At 37.9% G+C, this 17,727-nt stretch overlaps 1 protein-coding gene across 1 annotated transcript in view; it reads right to left on the bottom strand.

The window, feature by feature from the left end:
• Positions 1 to 17,727, bottom strand: part of LOC129280208 (probable ATP-dependent RNA helicase DDX60) — a 92,067-nt gene that overhangs the window by 19,085 nt on the left and 55,255 nt on the right. Inside the window, exons 27-33 of the mRNA XM_064111880.1 lie at positions 15,916 to 16,103; positions 14,510 to 14,680; positions 13,241 to 13,321; positions 9,268 to 9,361; positions 3,797 to 3,949; positions 2,699 to 2,803; positions 811 to 1,011 (exon numbers count right to left, since the gene is read on the bottom strand). Coding sequence (XP_063967950.1) covers positions 811 to 1,011; positions 2,699 to 2,803; positions 3,797 to 3,949; positions 9,268 to 9,361; positions 13,241 to 13,321; positions 14,510 to 14,680; positions 15,916 to 16,103 — 993 coding nt within the window. The remainder of the gene's footprint in view (positions 1 to 810; positions 1,012 to 2,698; positions 2,804 to 3,796; positions 3,950 to 9,267; positions 9,362 to 13,240; positions 13,322 to 14,509; positions 14,681 to 15,915; positions 16,104 to 17,727) is intronic.

The raw sequence follows: 17,727 nt of genomic DNA, 5'->3' as shown, positions 1-17,727 counted from the left end.
AAAGCTCCAAATGTTCTAATTTTTGGTAAAGAAACTCTTTGTGGTATTCTTAGCAAGTGTACTTGAACAAAATGTATTATATGTATTACATTGTTTTTTGCAATTTCTTATGTATTTCTCTGTTTTTTTAACCTTTTGTTTTTCATTGTTTTTTCAATGAAATTTGTTGGGGACTCTTCTGAGATCATAAAAAGCTTAAAATAAATACATTTAGACCAGCAAAACTAGAAATAATCATACATCTATGATTTTTGGTTGAAAACACAATTTGCATTGACTTTGTACACAAAGTCACGTTTTTGAGCAATTTTTTGTCTGACATGCACTTACATAATGTTGTGTAATTTCGAACCACATACCTGGGTGACGCAAAATTGGTCTCAAAAGTTGTGCAAGACTTAAAAGTAAAAAGTCAGCGAGCGGCGCGGTCAAAAAATTTCGCGCGGCGAAAATATTGCGCGAATCGTTGAGGGGGGCCTCCGAGGCAGCCCCCCCCCCCCCCCCCCCCCCCGGCCTGGATAGGGTTAAACCTGACCTCAGAATACTGGCCAAAATGTATAATATCAAGTAAATAGTATCTACATGTCCTCTTTTGTTTATAACCACAATAAATCATCCTGTGAAGTGCCTTCAACCCAAAGCCGTGCATGGAACTGCTTCACTGAAATTATGCAAAGCTTTTAATACATAAATCTTTTATTCCTTGTCCGAGTTTGATCAAATTTTAGTGTTTTCCTTGTCTGATTTTCCTTCATCTGTTCAAAACATTTCATTTTTAGCCTGGTGTACCCCTTTCTATATGAGACATACCTTCTCATGAGCATCTCTCTTGTCTTCTGAATTGTGTGTTAGCACCATGAGTCTCAGCACAAGACTGACGCTGAAAGGAAAGTGACCCCTCAGGTTTGGAAGACCAGATGTGATCAAGTGCCGGATCTTTTGCGGAGGAACGCAGTAGAAAATGACATTGCCAACGAGATCAAAACCTCTGCGACCTGAACGGCCAGCCATCTGGGAGGGATTTTAAACAAAACAACACACAATGAATTGTGTAAATTCTAAAAAAAGATATGAATTAATATCACACAGCCATTCATATGAACTGTACTGGACCAAGGGGGTGTTTCACAAAGATAAATAGAGCCATGTTTAAACGCCAATGCGTAATCTAATTTTAGATTAGGCAATAATGTGGGTCCCGTGCGCATGATCTGACTGTGGTGATACTGTATACCACACTGAACTGAAATTAAGCGCAAGAAGAGGACAACAGTCAAGCCTAGATAACATACATGTAGCACAGAAAGGCATCACCAACCATAAATATTCTAAACCAGAAAAGATTGCGAATCTGCAAGTTGAAAGAGGAGTCATACATATACATGTAGCTATAGACTAATTGACAATAACACCCAAGCTCTGAACAGGATTGAACGAACATTGAAGTGAAATATATTACCTTACAGGGTATTAATATAAATGGGTCTGACTCTGTTATTTAGGGCTCCTTGTATTATCAATGCAGTTGCCCACGAGTAGAACGAATGAAGTCAAGAGTCAAGTCAATGACATGGTACAAATCTTTCAGGTTAAAGATTTATCACAAAATGTTGAGGATGACTGAGCCATTATCATCACCCCCCCTAAATACAGTGTTTACATGTGATCGGCTTTTGGTTCAGAACCGCAAGCCGATGCAAAATCGGCTTTTAGGTTTATCTTACACCGCGTTTACATGCTGTTACAGCTCGCGGTGCAGAATCGGCTCGCGTGTCAAAAACCTGAAATGACACGCACACCAACAATATACGTCATAATAAAGACAACGCTGGATCCGTGCGCTTACAATTACGTCACAATGGTAAAGTAAATGAAATGTGCACCAATTGCCGATGCAGAATCGGCTTTCTGTTTACACGTATTAAAAAAAGCCAATTCTGCATCGGCTCGCGGTTCTGAAACCTACTACTTTGGTGGTGCAAAATTGCCGATTCTGAACCGAGAGCCGATGCAAGTAAATCGCGTTTACACGCTATGAAAAAGCCGATGCAAAAGCCGATCACATGTAAACACAGTATAAAGGGGAATAAAACCTTTGGAACAAATAGGCTTTGGTCGAAACAGAAAAAGCAAAGAATAAGAACAAAGAAAGTTTGAGAAAAATCAGACAAATAATAAGGCTTATGGAGATCTTCCCATTGGCAATGCAAGAAGGATGTGTGATGTCACATGTGAACAACTTTCCCTCTGATGGACTATAAAATACCCCAAAAATGTCTCTTTTTGCTATTTCTTAAGGTGAAAAAAACTCTTTATCCATGATGTATTTTTTTTTCCTGTATTACATACCCTCCTGTAGAAAAAACACATGATCTACTGATGTGATAAGAGGCAGTTTAAGTGAAATATATACTAAAGTAATGGGGAGAATTGTTCACTAGTGACATCACACATCTTTGTCGCATTGCCAATATGAGGATCTCCATGGCATTAGTGATCACAATATTCAAATGTTCATAACTTTCTCATTATTTGTCCAATTTCTCTCAAACTTTCGTTGATGTGTTTCTTTGATTTTTCTGTTTTCACACAAGCTATCTTGTTCCAAATCTTTCATTCCCCTTTAACATTAAAATTTGGGTTACATATATTTTCTTGGGGAAGGAGGGGAGGGGATGGGTTTACTGAATACACTAACCTGTCTATAAGCCAGTGGTTTAAGCCAGAGATCCTCGCAAGCAAAGATGACTGTCTTACAAGGCACATGAATTCCTAGGGCCAGCGTAGCAGTAGCCGTTAGAACCTGTGAAAGAATCACCACGAGATCAGGTTATATGTTATAAGCTACTGAAATCCTTGCATCTGATTGGCTCATAATAACAAAATCAATCAGGAGGAAATCACTGAGAAGAAGATGCTCCATTAAACACTCCTTACATATTTTAAAGGGCCTAACTTTTTTAGGACAACTGCTTTGTCGAATATCTGACATAAATCATGGGTGTTATCATAATGCAGGTGTAGGAGGCTTTTACTCTCTCTGTTCCTTACTCAATTTCCCAAAGTAAAATCTTTTTGATACCTGGGCCTCATCTTACAAAGAGTTACAAAGGAGCAAATTAACCACTACAACTGGGGAAAGCCAGCAATGTCACCATCTAAAATGCATGTTTGTTAAAAATGATTTTTCTATACAGATAAAGATATTCATGCATTCATCATTGTTATACATGTGTAATTCTGTGTGCTCCTCTTTTTGTTACAAATTTTCACATACTCAATACCATGATGAATAATATTGTTCTAGTCTTTACAACTTTCATAACCAAATATTGACTATGAGATAAAATGCTGTTAGTCATGCTTCAAATCATTTTTGTTTTGCAATAGAGATCAGAGGACCATCACATTTTCTTCAACCAAACTTGACAATAAATTTATCATTGTTTGATGAAAGGGTTTATTTATCAAGACTATTCTAATGCACATAGGCTTAATGTTGGAGATTTGATGAGATCCGAGGCCAGTGCCCCTTTAAGAGAAGAAAGTTAGAGGTGGGTGTTTCATAAAGCTTTTCATATCAAGTCAGGAGCGTCTTTACTATTAAACGACTGGTGAACCTTTCTTAAACTAAATCAGTGCCAAAGAAAATGTATTTGTGTCACTAAGGACAAGAAAGGACTACTAGACGTTCGTAAAGTCGCTCATAACTTTAACAGCTTTATGAAACACTATGAGAAATGTGTACCATACTGAAATAAAATTGTGTTAAATGGGTCAATAAGTTTGAACTGACCTTGAGGTGCTTCCTTCGGAATAGGGTTTCCACAGCAACCCTCTGTTTGTTGTTTAGTCCAGCATGATGGTAGGCTATACCTCTGGATATCAACCCACGAAGAAAGCCTGATGTTCCAAGTCTGGGGAGGCGACTAAGTGTCTCTTCTACTTCCTGAGTGAAATCAAATGTTAGGAATAATAATGATCATATAATATAATAATAATCATAATAATAACAGTAATAATTATTAATCATACATGTATCAGACAACTGAGCAGGGCAGCTTTAATTCATAATTGCCTGCTCATGAGAGTGATAATAATAATAACAAGGCAAAAGCGATTTTGTGTCTCGCCCACTTATGAAAATAACCAGAAATATTGTGATTTGTGAGGACACGCAACAGAATTGTATCGAAACTCCATTGTGAAATGACTGGGATGGAATAACACTTGTCATAAGAGTCTAGCACGTAAAATTTAATGTTGACCTCAAAATGAACTTTGACCATACCATGTGACCTCCCTACGCAATAGCATGCAGGTTCCCTAAGTAAATCTACATGTACCCTCCAGGTTTGGTTGAAAGGTGATTTACAGTTGTAGAGTTACAGTATGTGTCTTAAGAGAGTCTTGCACAGAAACTCTAAAGTTCACCTGAAAATGACCTTTGACCTTACCATGTGACCTCCGACTGCAGCATGACTTGCGGGTCTCATAACTACATCAACAATCCGAGTTAGGGTGAAAAGTGATTTGCGGTTGCGGAGTTACTGTAGGTGTCATAAGAGTCTTGCATGTAAACTTTAAATGTTGACCTGAAAATGACCTTTGACCTTACCGTGTGACCTCTGACTGCAGCATTACATGCAGGTCCCCTAAGTTTATCTACCATCCAAGTTTGGTTAAAAAGTGACTTACAGTTGCCGAGTTAGGTGTCATAAGAGAGTCTTGCATGTAAACTTTAACGTTGACCTTAAAATGACCTTTGATCTTATCATGTGACCTCCGACTGCAGCATGACATGCAGGTCCCCTAAGTACATCTACTATCTAAGTTTGGTTGAAAAGTGACTTACGGTTGTGCAGTTAGGTGTCATTAGAGAGTCTTGCATGTAAACTTTAACATTGACCTGAAAATGACCTTTGACCTTACCATGTGACCTTCAACTGCAGCATAACATGCACGTCCCCCATATCCGTCTACCATCCAAGTTTGGTTGAAAAGCGACATGCGTTTGGGGAGTTACATGTAGGTGTCATACATGTAAGAGAGCCTAGCATGTAAACTTTAACGTTGACCTGAAAATGACCTGTGACCTTACCATGTGACCTCCGACTGCAGCATAACATGCAGGTCTCCCGAGTCCATCTACTATCCAAGTTTGGTTGAAAAGTGACTTACGGTTGCGGAGTTAAGTGTCATAAGAGAGTCTCGCATGTAAACTTTAACGTTGACCTGAAAATGACCTTTGACCATACCATGTGACCTCCCTTCGCAATAGCATGCAGGTTCCCTAAGTAAATCTACATGTACCCTCCAAGTTTGGTTGAAAGGTGATTTACAGTTGTAGAGTTACAGTATGTGTCTTAAGAGAGTCTTGCACAGAAACTCTAAAGTTGACCTGAAAATGACCTTTGACCTTACCATGTGACCTCCGACTGCAGCATGACTTGCGGGTCTCATAACTACATCAACAATCCAAGTTAGGGTGAAAAGTGATTTGCGGTTGCGGAGTTACTGTAGGTGTCATAAGAGTCTTGCATGTAAACTTTAATGTTGACCTGAAATTGACCTGTGACCTTACCATGTGACCTCCGACTGCAGCATAACATGCAGGTCTCCCAAGTCCATCTACTATCCAAGTTTGGTTGAAAAGTGACTTACGGTTGCGGAGTTAGGTGTCATAAGAGTTTCGCATGTAAACTTTAACGTTGACCTGAAAATGACCTTTGACCTTACCATGTGACCTTCGACTGCAGCTCAACATGCAGGTTGCCCATGTCCATCTACCATCCAAGTTTGGTTGAAAAGGGACACATGGTTGTGGAGTTATGTGTCATAAGGTTTGTGACGGACGGACGGACGACGGACAACATTTGGATCCCTAAGTCTCGCCTTCACCTCTGGTGGGCGAGACAATAATAACGGTATATTTATCCAGGGTAGCCACTTCAGTTCCGAAAACTGTTCTCCCAGCAGGCCCTGCTATTATTACTACCCCGGCTACCTATTCAGTTGCACACAGCTTTTTGAGGAATTACTTCCTGCTGGTATGCATTTACCTCATCTGGGTCGAGTGCAGCTCACTGGATGAATTCCTTACCGAAGGAAACTGCGCCATGGCTGGGATCCAAACTCACAACCCTCTGTTTCAAAGTCCGGAGACTAATCCACTGGCCCACGACGCTCCACGACAAGTGATCAAATGGTGGGTCAATAAGTTTCTAATTGTTTATTCATGGACCCTAATTATTGCCTGCTCAAGAAAGTCAATGACAAAATGCGTGGAAATGTAACGGGCAATAAGGGAGAACATCCGGGTATTCTATGTGTCCTTATACAATACGCGTCCTATTGAACCAGGTAGCTACAATAGACGTCATAGTGTTAATAATAATAATAATAGGCATTTATATACCGCCATCTATCTAGAAATATTCTATTCAGAGGTGCACAAGAAAAGAAAATAATGAGAAAGTTTGGATGAGTGTCAAAGTGCCAATAATTAATAAGATAAGACTTCAGTTTAGATTTGAAGGTCTCCAAGTGACGGTATAATTCTTAAATTCAACAGCAAATTATTCTAGAGAGGTGCTGAGGCGGAGAAAGCTCACGCAACATCTGCTACACGTGTCTTGGGAGTCACAAGAGAAGACGCTGGATACTGCATCCCCAGGCCAGGGACGCAACATTTCAATTACGTCACAACGGTAAAGTTCAAAGGCCCAGGCTGCTAAACATGACAAAATAGATTTGCGTTCTTAACCCTAAATAGACTGGGCTATTTCGATGCCTAAGAAGACGGGGGGGGGGGGGGGGGGGGGGGTGCTGATTCAGCCCCCCCTTATAATCTCGGCCGTTGATCACGCGATCGCGACGAAAATTGACACGCGCATTACCCATGGCATTATCTACAAAACTATAATCTCATTTCTCATTAATTACATGTATGCTAATTTATGCGTAAAATCAGAAGTTTGCTCTAATTAACAAAATAATGCCCCTAAAATGCTAATTTTTGTATCATTTACTCTTTATAGGCATCTGATCAAATTTATTTTTTTTAAATGTCAATATCACATTCATTTTCTTATGCATTTTATTGTTTTCTTAATTTCTTTGTTTTCGACTTTTTGGTTTTAATTGTTTTTCCAATGGAAATTGTTGGGGACTTTATTTTGACCATAAACAAGATAGAATCAATTGATTTTAAGCAGTAAAAGGAAAATAATGATACATTTTATGAACTTTGGCTAAAAACACTATTTGCATTGGATTTGTACACAAATTCACGTTTTTGAGCAATTTTTGATCAAACATGCACTTACATAATGTTGCGTAATTTCGGAACCCCGTACCCGGGTGACGCAAAACTGGTCTCAAAAGTTGCGCAAGACTTAAAAGTAAAAAGTCGGTGAGCAGCGCGGTCAAAATATTTTGCGCGGCGAAAATATTGCGCGAATCGTCGAGGTGGGCCTCCGAGGCCCCCCCTCCCCCGGCCTGGATAGGGATAAAGAACCACATTTCCCACTTTTCGCCTGTGCAACGCAACTGGACTTTACGATGATATGTTGATTTTGGAAGAGACTTTTGGGCCCGTCGTCATGGTCGTAAAACTCTGTCCTGCAATGCAAATTGTGTGACATGAGATTTTTTCTTTTCGTATCTGCAAACGAAACATTCAATCTGCGTTTCATGTGCAAAATTCTGTTTGCTACTATGGTAACAGGGATATATCCGATTTAGGACGACTTTCCAGAGCCACAGTTGGTTCCTCCCAGAGCTTCAATCAATCTTAAAAATCAAGTGTACGATTAATCGTTAACTTTTGTGTTACGGGACCCTAATGATGCGTCCCCGAGGTTTGCGAAAACTCTGTAATGCCTCGTCTGAAGACTCAATATGATTCTATTGCGGGCAATATTTTATGTTCCCCTCAAGGCCAGTCAATAAGAGAAGGAGGAGAAGAAGAAGGAGGAGGAGACGGAGAAGAAGGACAACAACAACAACAAGTGGAATGCCTCTGGCCGTCTCACCTGCATCACGCGATTCAATATAGCAGCAGTGCTGATTTTGAAAACTACTATAACTCGCACAAGATGTTCAGTGATACTTGGTTACTCTTATTTCCACGTTTTATGAACTAGACCAATACACTTATAGAGATATGATGGCAATTCAACAAATACCCCCAACGTGGCCAAAGTTCTTTGACCTTACATGACCTTTGACCTTGATCATGTGACTTGAAACTCGCACAGGATGTTCAGTGATACTTGATTACTATTATGTCCAAGTTTTATGAAATAGACCAACACACTTTCAAATTTATGGCTGTAATTCAACAAATACCCCAATTTGGCCAAAGTTCATTGACCCTAAATGACCTTTGACCTTGATCATGTGACCTGAAACTTGCACAGGATGTTCAGTAATACTTGATTACTATTATGTCCAAGTTTCATGAATCAGATCCATAAACTTTCAAAGTTATGATGGTAATTCAACAGATACCCCCAATTCGGCCAAAGTTCATTGACCCTAAATGACCTTTGACCTTGGTCATGTGATGTGAAACTCATGCAGGATGTTCAGTGATACTTGATTAACCTTATGTATAAGTTTCATGAACTAGGTCCATATATTTTCTAAGTTATGATGACATTTCAAAAACTTAACCTTAGGTTAAGATTTTGATGTTGATTCCCCCAACATGGTCTAAGTTCATTGACCCTAAATGACCTTTGACCTTGGTCATGTGACATGAAACTCAGGCAGGATGTTCAGTAATACTTGATTAACCTTATGGCCAAGTTTCATGAACTAGGTCCATATACTTTCTAAGTTATGCTGTCATTTCAAAAACTTAACCTCAGGTTAAGATTTGGTGTTGACGCCGCCGCCGCCGTCGCCGTCGCCGCCGCCGCCGCCGTCGGAAAAGCGGCGCCTATAGTCTCACTCTGCTATGCAGGTGAGACAATAAAAGCAACAGCAACAACAATAACAATTATGATAATAATGATAACAATAATAATAAGGAAAAAGAGGGTGTGAGGTGAGGGTAAATACTCCGGACACAAAAGTGAAATTGATAAACGTACCAATCGAAAGCTGACCAACTACTAAACACACGGTCTTTATGCATTTTCTATGCTTACTAGCCAAGTATTTTGCTACAGAATAGCTCCAATTATCTGGCTTCAAAAACAGGATTTCTTGTGCTTTTTACCAGAAAATACATCTTGTATAGGTAAAAATATGGTATACCTTTTTTGTCATGTTGCCTTCGCCCTGGAGAGTACAATTTGGCAGTGGATCTTTCGACAAGAACTGCTTCGCTGCCAGCAAAGCTCTTCTCTCACTATTGAAATTGAATTGAATTGAAACTTTATTTACCACAATCTTCATAAAAAAACATACAAATCAAGAAGTATAAATATTTCAATAAAATGCATTTTAACACAAGTGAGTACATGTATATTTAAGATTAGTGGAAGGATCACTGAAAAGTTACAAAGAACTTATGAATTAGTGATCCTGAAATTAACACGAACATAATAAAAAAACAAATGCAGTCAGGAAATACAGAACAAACAGACATAACATGTATTTATACAATTGTATCTTTATCAGTATTACTATTAGTATTAGACTTTCTGCATTATTCATTTGCTTCCTTCAGGCAAGCAGCAAAACTGCAAAAAATTACAAAATTAAGGCAATGATAAACACAAATTTTACTTTAACAAGTTGAACACCTCTAGCAGATTTGACTTTACTATGCAATTTAATACACTAGTAGCAGGTGGGTGCTTCATGAAAGCTGTTTGTAAAGTTCGCATAACTTTAAGGCCTGGTCCCACCGGCCGACACACAAAAATCATATTCATAACAGATACAGCGGACAAGCAAAATTTCGCTCCATCTGTTTACATCCGCTCCAGACAATGGACAGAATGGGCAAACAATGAAATCACATTGGACGGATGCCCGATGGATATAGAGCATATGAAACATGTATGCAAAGAGTACACAACGGATACATAACGTTTTGCAAAGGATGGCAAGATTCTATTACGTTCAACATTCTCTCTGCATCCGTAAGTGCAGTGGCAGGAATATGTCATGCAGCACAAGAAAGGATCACCAGTCGTTCTTAAAGTAGCTTGATATGAAACAACCACCAGAACTGTTTGCCTTTGCGATATTAAAGCATTTACTCTTTTCCATTTTTATCATCTGAATACACAATCTCATCATCCACAGCCATGAGGGAAAATGAATACAAACATGTATAAAAAAAATTTAAACTACGAAAAATTATCAATTTTCATCCAACAAGTTTTTGACCTTTGAGTTTGATCTCATAATTTAAATACAAATGTCATTTCAGATCACTTTATTTACTAAATTGTGTTCCTTAAATGATTATGTTATATAAATATACATCATATTTTGTCTTGTAGTATTTTCGACCTTGTTATGTTATGTTTATCATTATTATGTACAATTGTGAAACGGAAATAAATAAATCAAATCAAATCAAATCATAAACCTGATATTTTCCTCACATGATTGGTGATACATGCACTTGATATTCTTTGCTGAAGTACAGACACAAATGTGGATTAATTTTTCATTACAAGAAAAAAAGATATTTAAAAGTGGAGGCACCGTGGTGTAGCGTCTGTGACTCTCGCCTTGTAATCAGAGGGTCGTGTGTTTGATTCCCACCAAAGTCTAGCGTACTTTGGCAGGGAGTCAATCAACACTTTGCCATTCTCACCCAGGTGATAATTTGGGTACCGGTGGGAAACAATGGTCATTGTGGTTGGTTTAGCAAGTGTGTGTCCAACAAGAGTGTTGCTTAGGCGAGCACATAATACGCCCGCCTGTAACGCGGAAAATGGAGTTATTGGTCAAGCAAGAAAAGTGGAAGGTGGCAACTTCACCTTTGACTGTCTGACCTCAACATCAATAGAATTCCTGGGATCTATGCTAATATCATACACACCAAATTATATGAGCCTATAGGATAAGTTAAACTAAAGTTATCGCATTAACAAGGACTTCGGAAGGGTAAGATGTCATGTCACTGTGATCTTTCTAGGATCCATTCTAGTATCATACACACAAAATTATATGAGCCTAGGTTAAGTTAAACTAAAGTTATCGCGTTTACAAGGACTTCAGAAGGGTAAGATAAAAACAGGTCACTGTAACCTTGACCTTTTGATCTAAAAATAAATAGGCTTCCTATGATCCAAGCTAGTGTAACATGACCGTTTGTACACTCCAAAATCATAAACTCTTGCACTTCAGTCTCCTACATGTATGCTCTCCTGTAAATTCAATCTCCAGAGCTCTCCTTACTTTAATTAAACTAAAATGATTAAACTGAAGATAGGGTTAACACAGAATAAATCAGAACTTAACAGGATGAAGTCCAGATCAGCACTGACTGGCGGATGTAGTCCGTCTGAAGAGTTTTGGGGTAGATCGTCGGGATGGAGAAGACCATTAGGGAGGTTTGCCTGGCCTCCACTCCAAGATGGTGGGAGGGAGCCAGACAAAGGTCTGAAGGAAGGACTAGAGGTCATATTGTGAGTATGACCACTAGGCATGAAGAAAGGATGATAGGTCATATTGTGAGTATGACCACTAGGCATGAAGTAAGGATGAGGGGTCATATTGGGAGTACGACCATCAGGGAGACTTTGACTGAAGTCAATTTCGATGGCGTGGGTTCTAATCCCACCGCTGCCACCGGTTGTAACATGACCGTTTGTACACTCCAAAATCATAAACTCTTGCACTTCAGTCTCCTATGCTCTCCTGTAAATTCAATTTCCAAAGCTCTCCTTACTTTAATTTAACTAAAATTATTAAACTGAAGATAGGGTGAACACAGAATAAATCAGAACTTAACAGGATGAAGTCCAGATCAGCACTGACTTTACTTTCCAATCTTATCTTCTGGGAAGTTCAGCCAATGTACCCACATTGGATAATCATAGAAATCAACCAATCAAATACAAGGCAAATGGTATGAACTATAAAATGAACTAACCCTATTTAAAAATAAGAACCAATCAGAGAATAGAGAAGGGTGATCATGAGTTAAACTGAATCCTAATGAGAATTAAACAATAAGACCATATGGAGTGGAAAGCTAATGGAACACCAGGAAGCATGACTGAGGGGAAACTGAATGAAAGAATGAAATGCAATGAACCTGTGTTGCTATGTGAGATGTATTGTGGAGATGGAATGAAAGATGAGATCATGACAATGTATGTTGATTGTGAGGATGGAAAGAAGGATAGATGAGTTAGAGTGGAAATAAACAAGTTGAATGTAAACAATAAAGTATGGAAAGCCAAATTTAAGAGTACAGATTAAATAAATAAACCCAGCAAAATTTACTGTTACACTAGTATCATACACACCAAATTATATGAGCCTAGGTTAAGTTAAACTGAAGTTATCGTGTTTACAAGGACTGTGGAAGGATAAGATGAAAACATGTCACTGTGACCTTGACTTTTGACCTTTTGACCTCAAAATCAATAGGCTTCCTGGGATCCATGCTAGTATCATACACACCAAATCATGTGAGCCTAGGTTTAGTGAAATTGAAGTTATCGCGTTTACAAGGAAAAGTTAACGGACAGATGGACAAACACCGAGCGTGTTAATACGTCTCGTCTAGACGGGCGTATAAAAAGGTATGAATCCAATTTAATTGTGAAGTGCTTTGAGCAGTTGTAGATTAATATCATGCTATATAAAAACCAATTATTAATATTACAAATGAAACCGAAAGTTCATTGACCTAGACCTTGACCATGACTTGAAAAACATGTTCCTTTTTTTATATGCAATATCCATCTCACACAAGAATCATTTTATTTGATTGAACACATTTCTAATTATAAAATAATGAACAAAATATCCATCTTCGTTAAAGTTGACTTATCTTAATAACCAACCTTTGAACTTGACCAAGTGACGTAATATTCATGCACATGTACTGTTTTAAGGTAGGCATACAAATTAAAAGAATACATATGCAGTTTCAACTAACTCATCCCCACCCCTCTCCTCTACCAACCCTGCCAGACAAGTGTTAACAGGGCTACTGAGCAAGGAACTGAACAAAATTTTGAGCATCGTTATCACAATTACAGCAAATGATAAAATTCCTTCCTCAACTTGTGAATCTAATTTTGCAACTCACCTCTCTGCCTCTTGGTTCCCAGAGTTGGTTTCTGGCAATCGGCGATGAGTATGTGATCCTGATTTAACTTGTGATGTCTCACTTAAAAAAATAAATAAAACAAAAACAAAACAAAGACTAGAAATTTGATGTGTGCAAAGGACACAGATGCCCCCCCTTAACGCGATCAGAAATTCATTCAATATGTTTGAACTTAATATCGTGCAGAAACCAATATGCATATACACTGTATATATAAAGAACAAATTTAGAACTTTGAACCAACTCGCATATATAACGAGCTGTGACCTTTGACATGCGGACTCCGAATTCAAACTTAGTCTGTATTTTGGTGTCATCTACCTACAAACAAACAAAATTTAAAATCCATTAAATATTTTTCGAGTTATTGCGCGGAAACCAACTTGCATATTTAATGAGCTGTGACCTTTGACTTGCGGACTCCAAATTCGAAATAAACCTGTATTTTAGTGTCATCTTCCTACAAAAAAAAAATAATTAAAATCCATTCAATATTTTTCGAGTTATTGCACGGAAACCAAGTAGGGGACGGACAGGGGCAACGCTTAATGCCCCCTCCGGACTTCGTCTGCAGGGGCATAAAAAACAAATAAGTGGTGAACTAGTGTACCTTAAAATAAGCATTGTTTATTCTAAAATTATGGCAATACTGACAACCTCATATTGTCTGAAAATAGTCTCCTCATTGGAATGCAGAAGAAACTTGACGAGAACTTCAAAAAATAAGCAGAAAAACAATGTGTTAATAAAGTTAATGATTCCCCCAAGCATAAGCTGTAAAAACTCTGCAATTATGGTGAAATTCCAAGCAGTCTACAAAAGACTTGAGTTAAAGATACTTTTGTATCTTGTTTTCTATTCAGCTTTAATCTTGAAATTTGGACAGTATCACGAAGGAATATTAGTCTTTCAGTAAAGCTAATGTTCAATTTTCCACTTTTTGAACACTAAATTACTATTTTGGCTATTAACATCAAACCTTCCTTCACGATTTATTGTTGGTTTTGGGGTGTCTGCATGGTCACAGATATCAAGACTAATGTACATACATATGTACATGTACATGTATGCCTATAGCATGAGAATCAATGTGTTCTGAGTTTAGTGTCCCTATAAAGTCTTAATCATAAAGCCCCTTGCACAATTGGTGGTGCAACTGCTTAGAAGGGTTGCAATTCTGTGCAACATAATTGTGACCAAATGATCGCAAACGATCGCACGAGCAATTGTGAAAGCCCCTTAACATACTCAGATTCCTTGTCCTTTGTTCTCCTTGCCACTTTCTCCAGTCTTGTCACTGCCTTCTGGGCAGCCTTCCACTGCTCAGTCTTTTTAAACTCTTCTCTTAGTTTGGTTTCTGTCTCTCCCAATGAAGTCGCAACCGCCTCGGCTAAAGCTTCACAGAGTCCACGATTTTGACTGAAATAAGAAAAACAAATTTCCCTTTACTATAAACTGGAGGTACAGGAGTTACATGTACGCGTTAATACAAAAAAGTGGATGAACAAATATGAGGGGTATGAACACAATATGTATAATTTGCACCCCCCCAAAAAAAAAAAAAAAAAATCTCTGATGCCAATTTCCCGGGCACTGTTAAAAATTCCCATAATGGTAGTTTGCAATGAAATATAAAAGGCAAAAAGAATATTTTTTCTGAAATTAAAGGATTCTATGATGATGGGTTCTTGTATAGCGTCGGTATCCAACTCAGCTGGGCACTCATGGCGCTTGCTCAAAAATAGGAAATACATGTATCTCACAAATTTCAATTCTATATCTATCATTGCAATTTACGCATTAATCATACTTTTTGTTTTAATTTTCTACATAAAGCTCAAAGAATATTAATACTTTGTGAAAATATTATTTGTAGTACTTCACAAATTTGTCTAGAAAAAAATAATTTGGTGTGAAATTACTTTTCTGTGTAATCAATCGTTTTAAGAATTTCCTACATATTTCTTTGTTGCAGGGATTTTTTTGGGGGGGTGGTTACTCCCACAATTTAAACAACCTTTTTGAAGCATAACTATGCTAAAATCAACTGATTAATATAATCATTTCTTTATAAAGAAGATGAGAACACTATCTTTATATATTGACTTTGCAGTTTATATTTTTTGGCAGTTTGGGTCTGACAAGCAGCTACAAATTGTTGGGTAATCTCAGTACCCATGCACCGAGGGCATTGCAAAATTTGGTCTAAAAAGATGTGCAAGATTTGAAATAAAAGTAAAGAGTCAGTGAAGGTCTAAAAATTTCGGGCAAAGGAATGGCAGCGGAAAATGTTAAGGAAAGGGTACGATGATTCAACAACTCTCTTCCCTCTCACTTGGCCGCTGATTAAAAGAATGAGCCTGCAAATTTGAATGATTTCAAAAGAAGTAGGGCTGCTTAATGATAATTCTGTGGATCATCATCTACACTTAAAAAGGCATTAAAAATGCTTTTGCAGCTGGATTACATGATTGTTTGCGAGTGCTTTGGTCCTGATCAAGTCAATTATAATCCATACGACTGTGTGCATGAGTGGAAATGCAATGTACGCGAGATTTCAAATACACTGAATATCATGTGATGCATTTTTATCGAACATTATCGGACATTTGATTTGAAACGATACACCTATTTTATGATAATGAATAATGTACCTGAAAACGAGAGCTGGTAGTTTATTCTGCTCATTGAGTTGAAGGATCAGCTTATCAAAATGGAGGTATGCTGCATTGTCAGAGTGCAGGCCACCTTTGGGCCTCCCCGTTTCTTTCTTCCATTCCTCAGACCATTTGCTTGTGTCATCTAGCAGAGGTTGGCGTATTTTGTGGATAACTCCTATCACCTATTACAGATTATGTGATCAAATAAAAAAGAACAGTAACAAGCCAAATACGATTATTTATAAGACTGTTTGTTATTCTCAATGAAAAGTATTGTCATGCACTGGTTTAATAACAAGGGGGTTCACGAACCAAGAGTCTCGCCTGATTTCGGAATCAATAAAATATGCAATATGATCTTTAGACCCATAGATGACCTTTGACCTTATCATCCTCAAGAACCCAAATGTGATATTACCAAAGGATTATTTGTACTGTACCAAGTGTGAAGATAACTGATGCAGAAATAAGAGCAATTTGAAGAAAAACTTGACCTTTTGACATCTAGATGACCTATGACCCCATCTTCAACACACATGTGGTATTACCCTAGGATCATTTTAGCCTAGTGTAACAAAAATTGATGAATAAATAAAGAAATGAGAAAAAGGTGAACAAAAATTTCTAAAATGGATCAAAAGTTTCACCTATGTTACAAAATCTTTTTTAAAATCCAGACTCATGACCTAAAAGAATGATATTTCTTCTTTATGTAACCAAAAACGTGAAATTTGGTCATGAGAGCAGCAATGGCCGAATAGAAAGAGGTGCTTTCATCTGCACCAAGCTCATTAACAATGGAAAAACCCTCTAGTCATGAATATCACTTGGATAAAAGAAGCTATTTTTACAGGGCTTGCCGACTGACTGTATAATGTCACACTTAGTAATATTTCAGAGAAACATGCTCCTGCTGTTTAACAGGTAGCTCTATGCCCTCAAGTACCATGGTATACCAATGGTGTGAGGATAGAAAAAGCGAAAGGGAGAAAAGCTGAAAAGCGTTGGCTAAGGACTAGGGCTGCTAATGATTGGGGATAATATAAGTCACTTCGAAATGCGACACTGCAACTTCTGAACAAAACTCGTACACAATACCACAGAGAACTCATCCTGGAAAACAAGGATAATCAAAAGAAGTTTTTTAGTGTTGTCAAGTCCATGTTGAACTTGTCAAATAAGCAACCTTCGATACCATGTACTATTGATAAACATGAATTTGTCAATCACCTAGGTAATCACTTTTAAACAAAGTCTTGGAAATCCATAAAAATATTGAAACGCATCTACATGTAATTTGTGAACTCATGAATTATCCTCCTTCTGACTCTTTGAACGAAGTACATGTAGATATTTTAAGCAATTTTAAATCTCTTTCCCAGTACGAAGTTGAAAAACTCATTGCCAGCCTCAGCAAAAAGTCATGCTCATTAGACCCTATACTCACAAAACTCCTCCTCCAATGTGTCAATGTACTCATTCCTGCGTTCACATCATTGATCAATCTCTCTCGACTGGTCACTTTCCAATAAAGTGGAAAAATGCTCTTATTTACTCCGTTATTGAAAAAACCTGGTCTTGATGCAGACTTTAAGAACTTACAACCTGTAAGCAATCTGAGATACATATCAAAGTTGGTCGAGAGTGCAGCTACCCAACAGATTATGAAAGATCTGTACTCAATCTGCATATCGACAATTCTACAGCACTGAAACTGCATGCTAAGAATAAAAAGTGATCTGTTAATTGCTATGGACTCTCATTAAGTCACCCTTTTACTTTTATTGGATCTAAGCAGTGCATTTG

The sequence above is a fragment of the Lytechinus pictus genome, chromosome 17 (assembly GCF_037042905.1).
Source record: "Lytechinus pictus isolate F3 Inbred chromosome 17, Lp3.0, whole genome shotgun sequence".
NCBI lineage: Eukaryota > Metazoa > Echinodermata > Echinoidea > Temnopleuroida > Toxopneustidae > Lytechinus > Lytechinus pictus.
The sequence above is the reverse complement of the archived record's forward strand: the minus strand, read 5'-3'. Positions and strand labels throughout refer to the sequence as shown.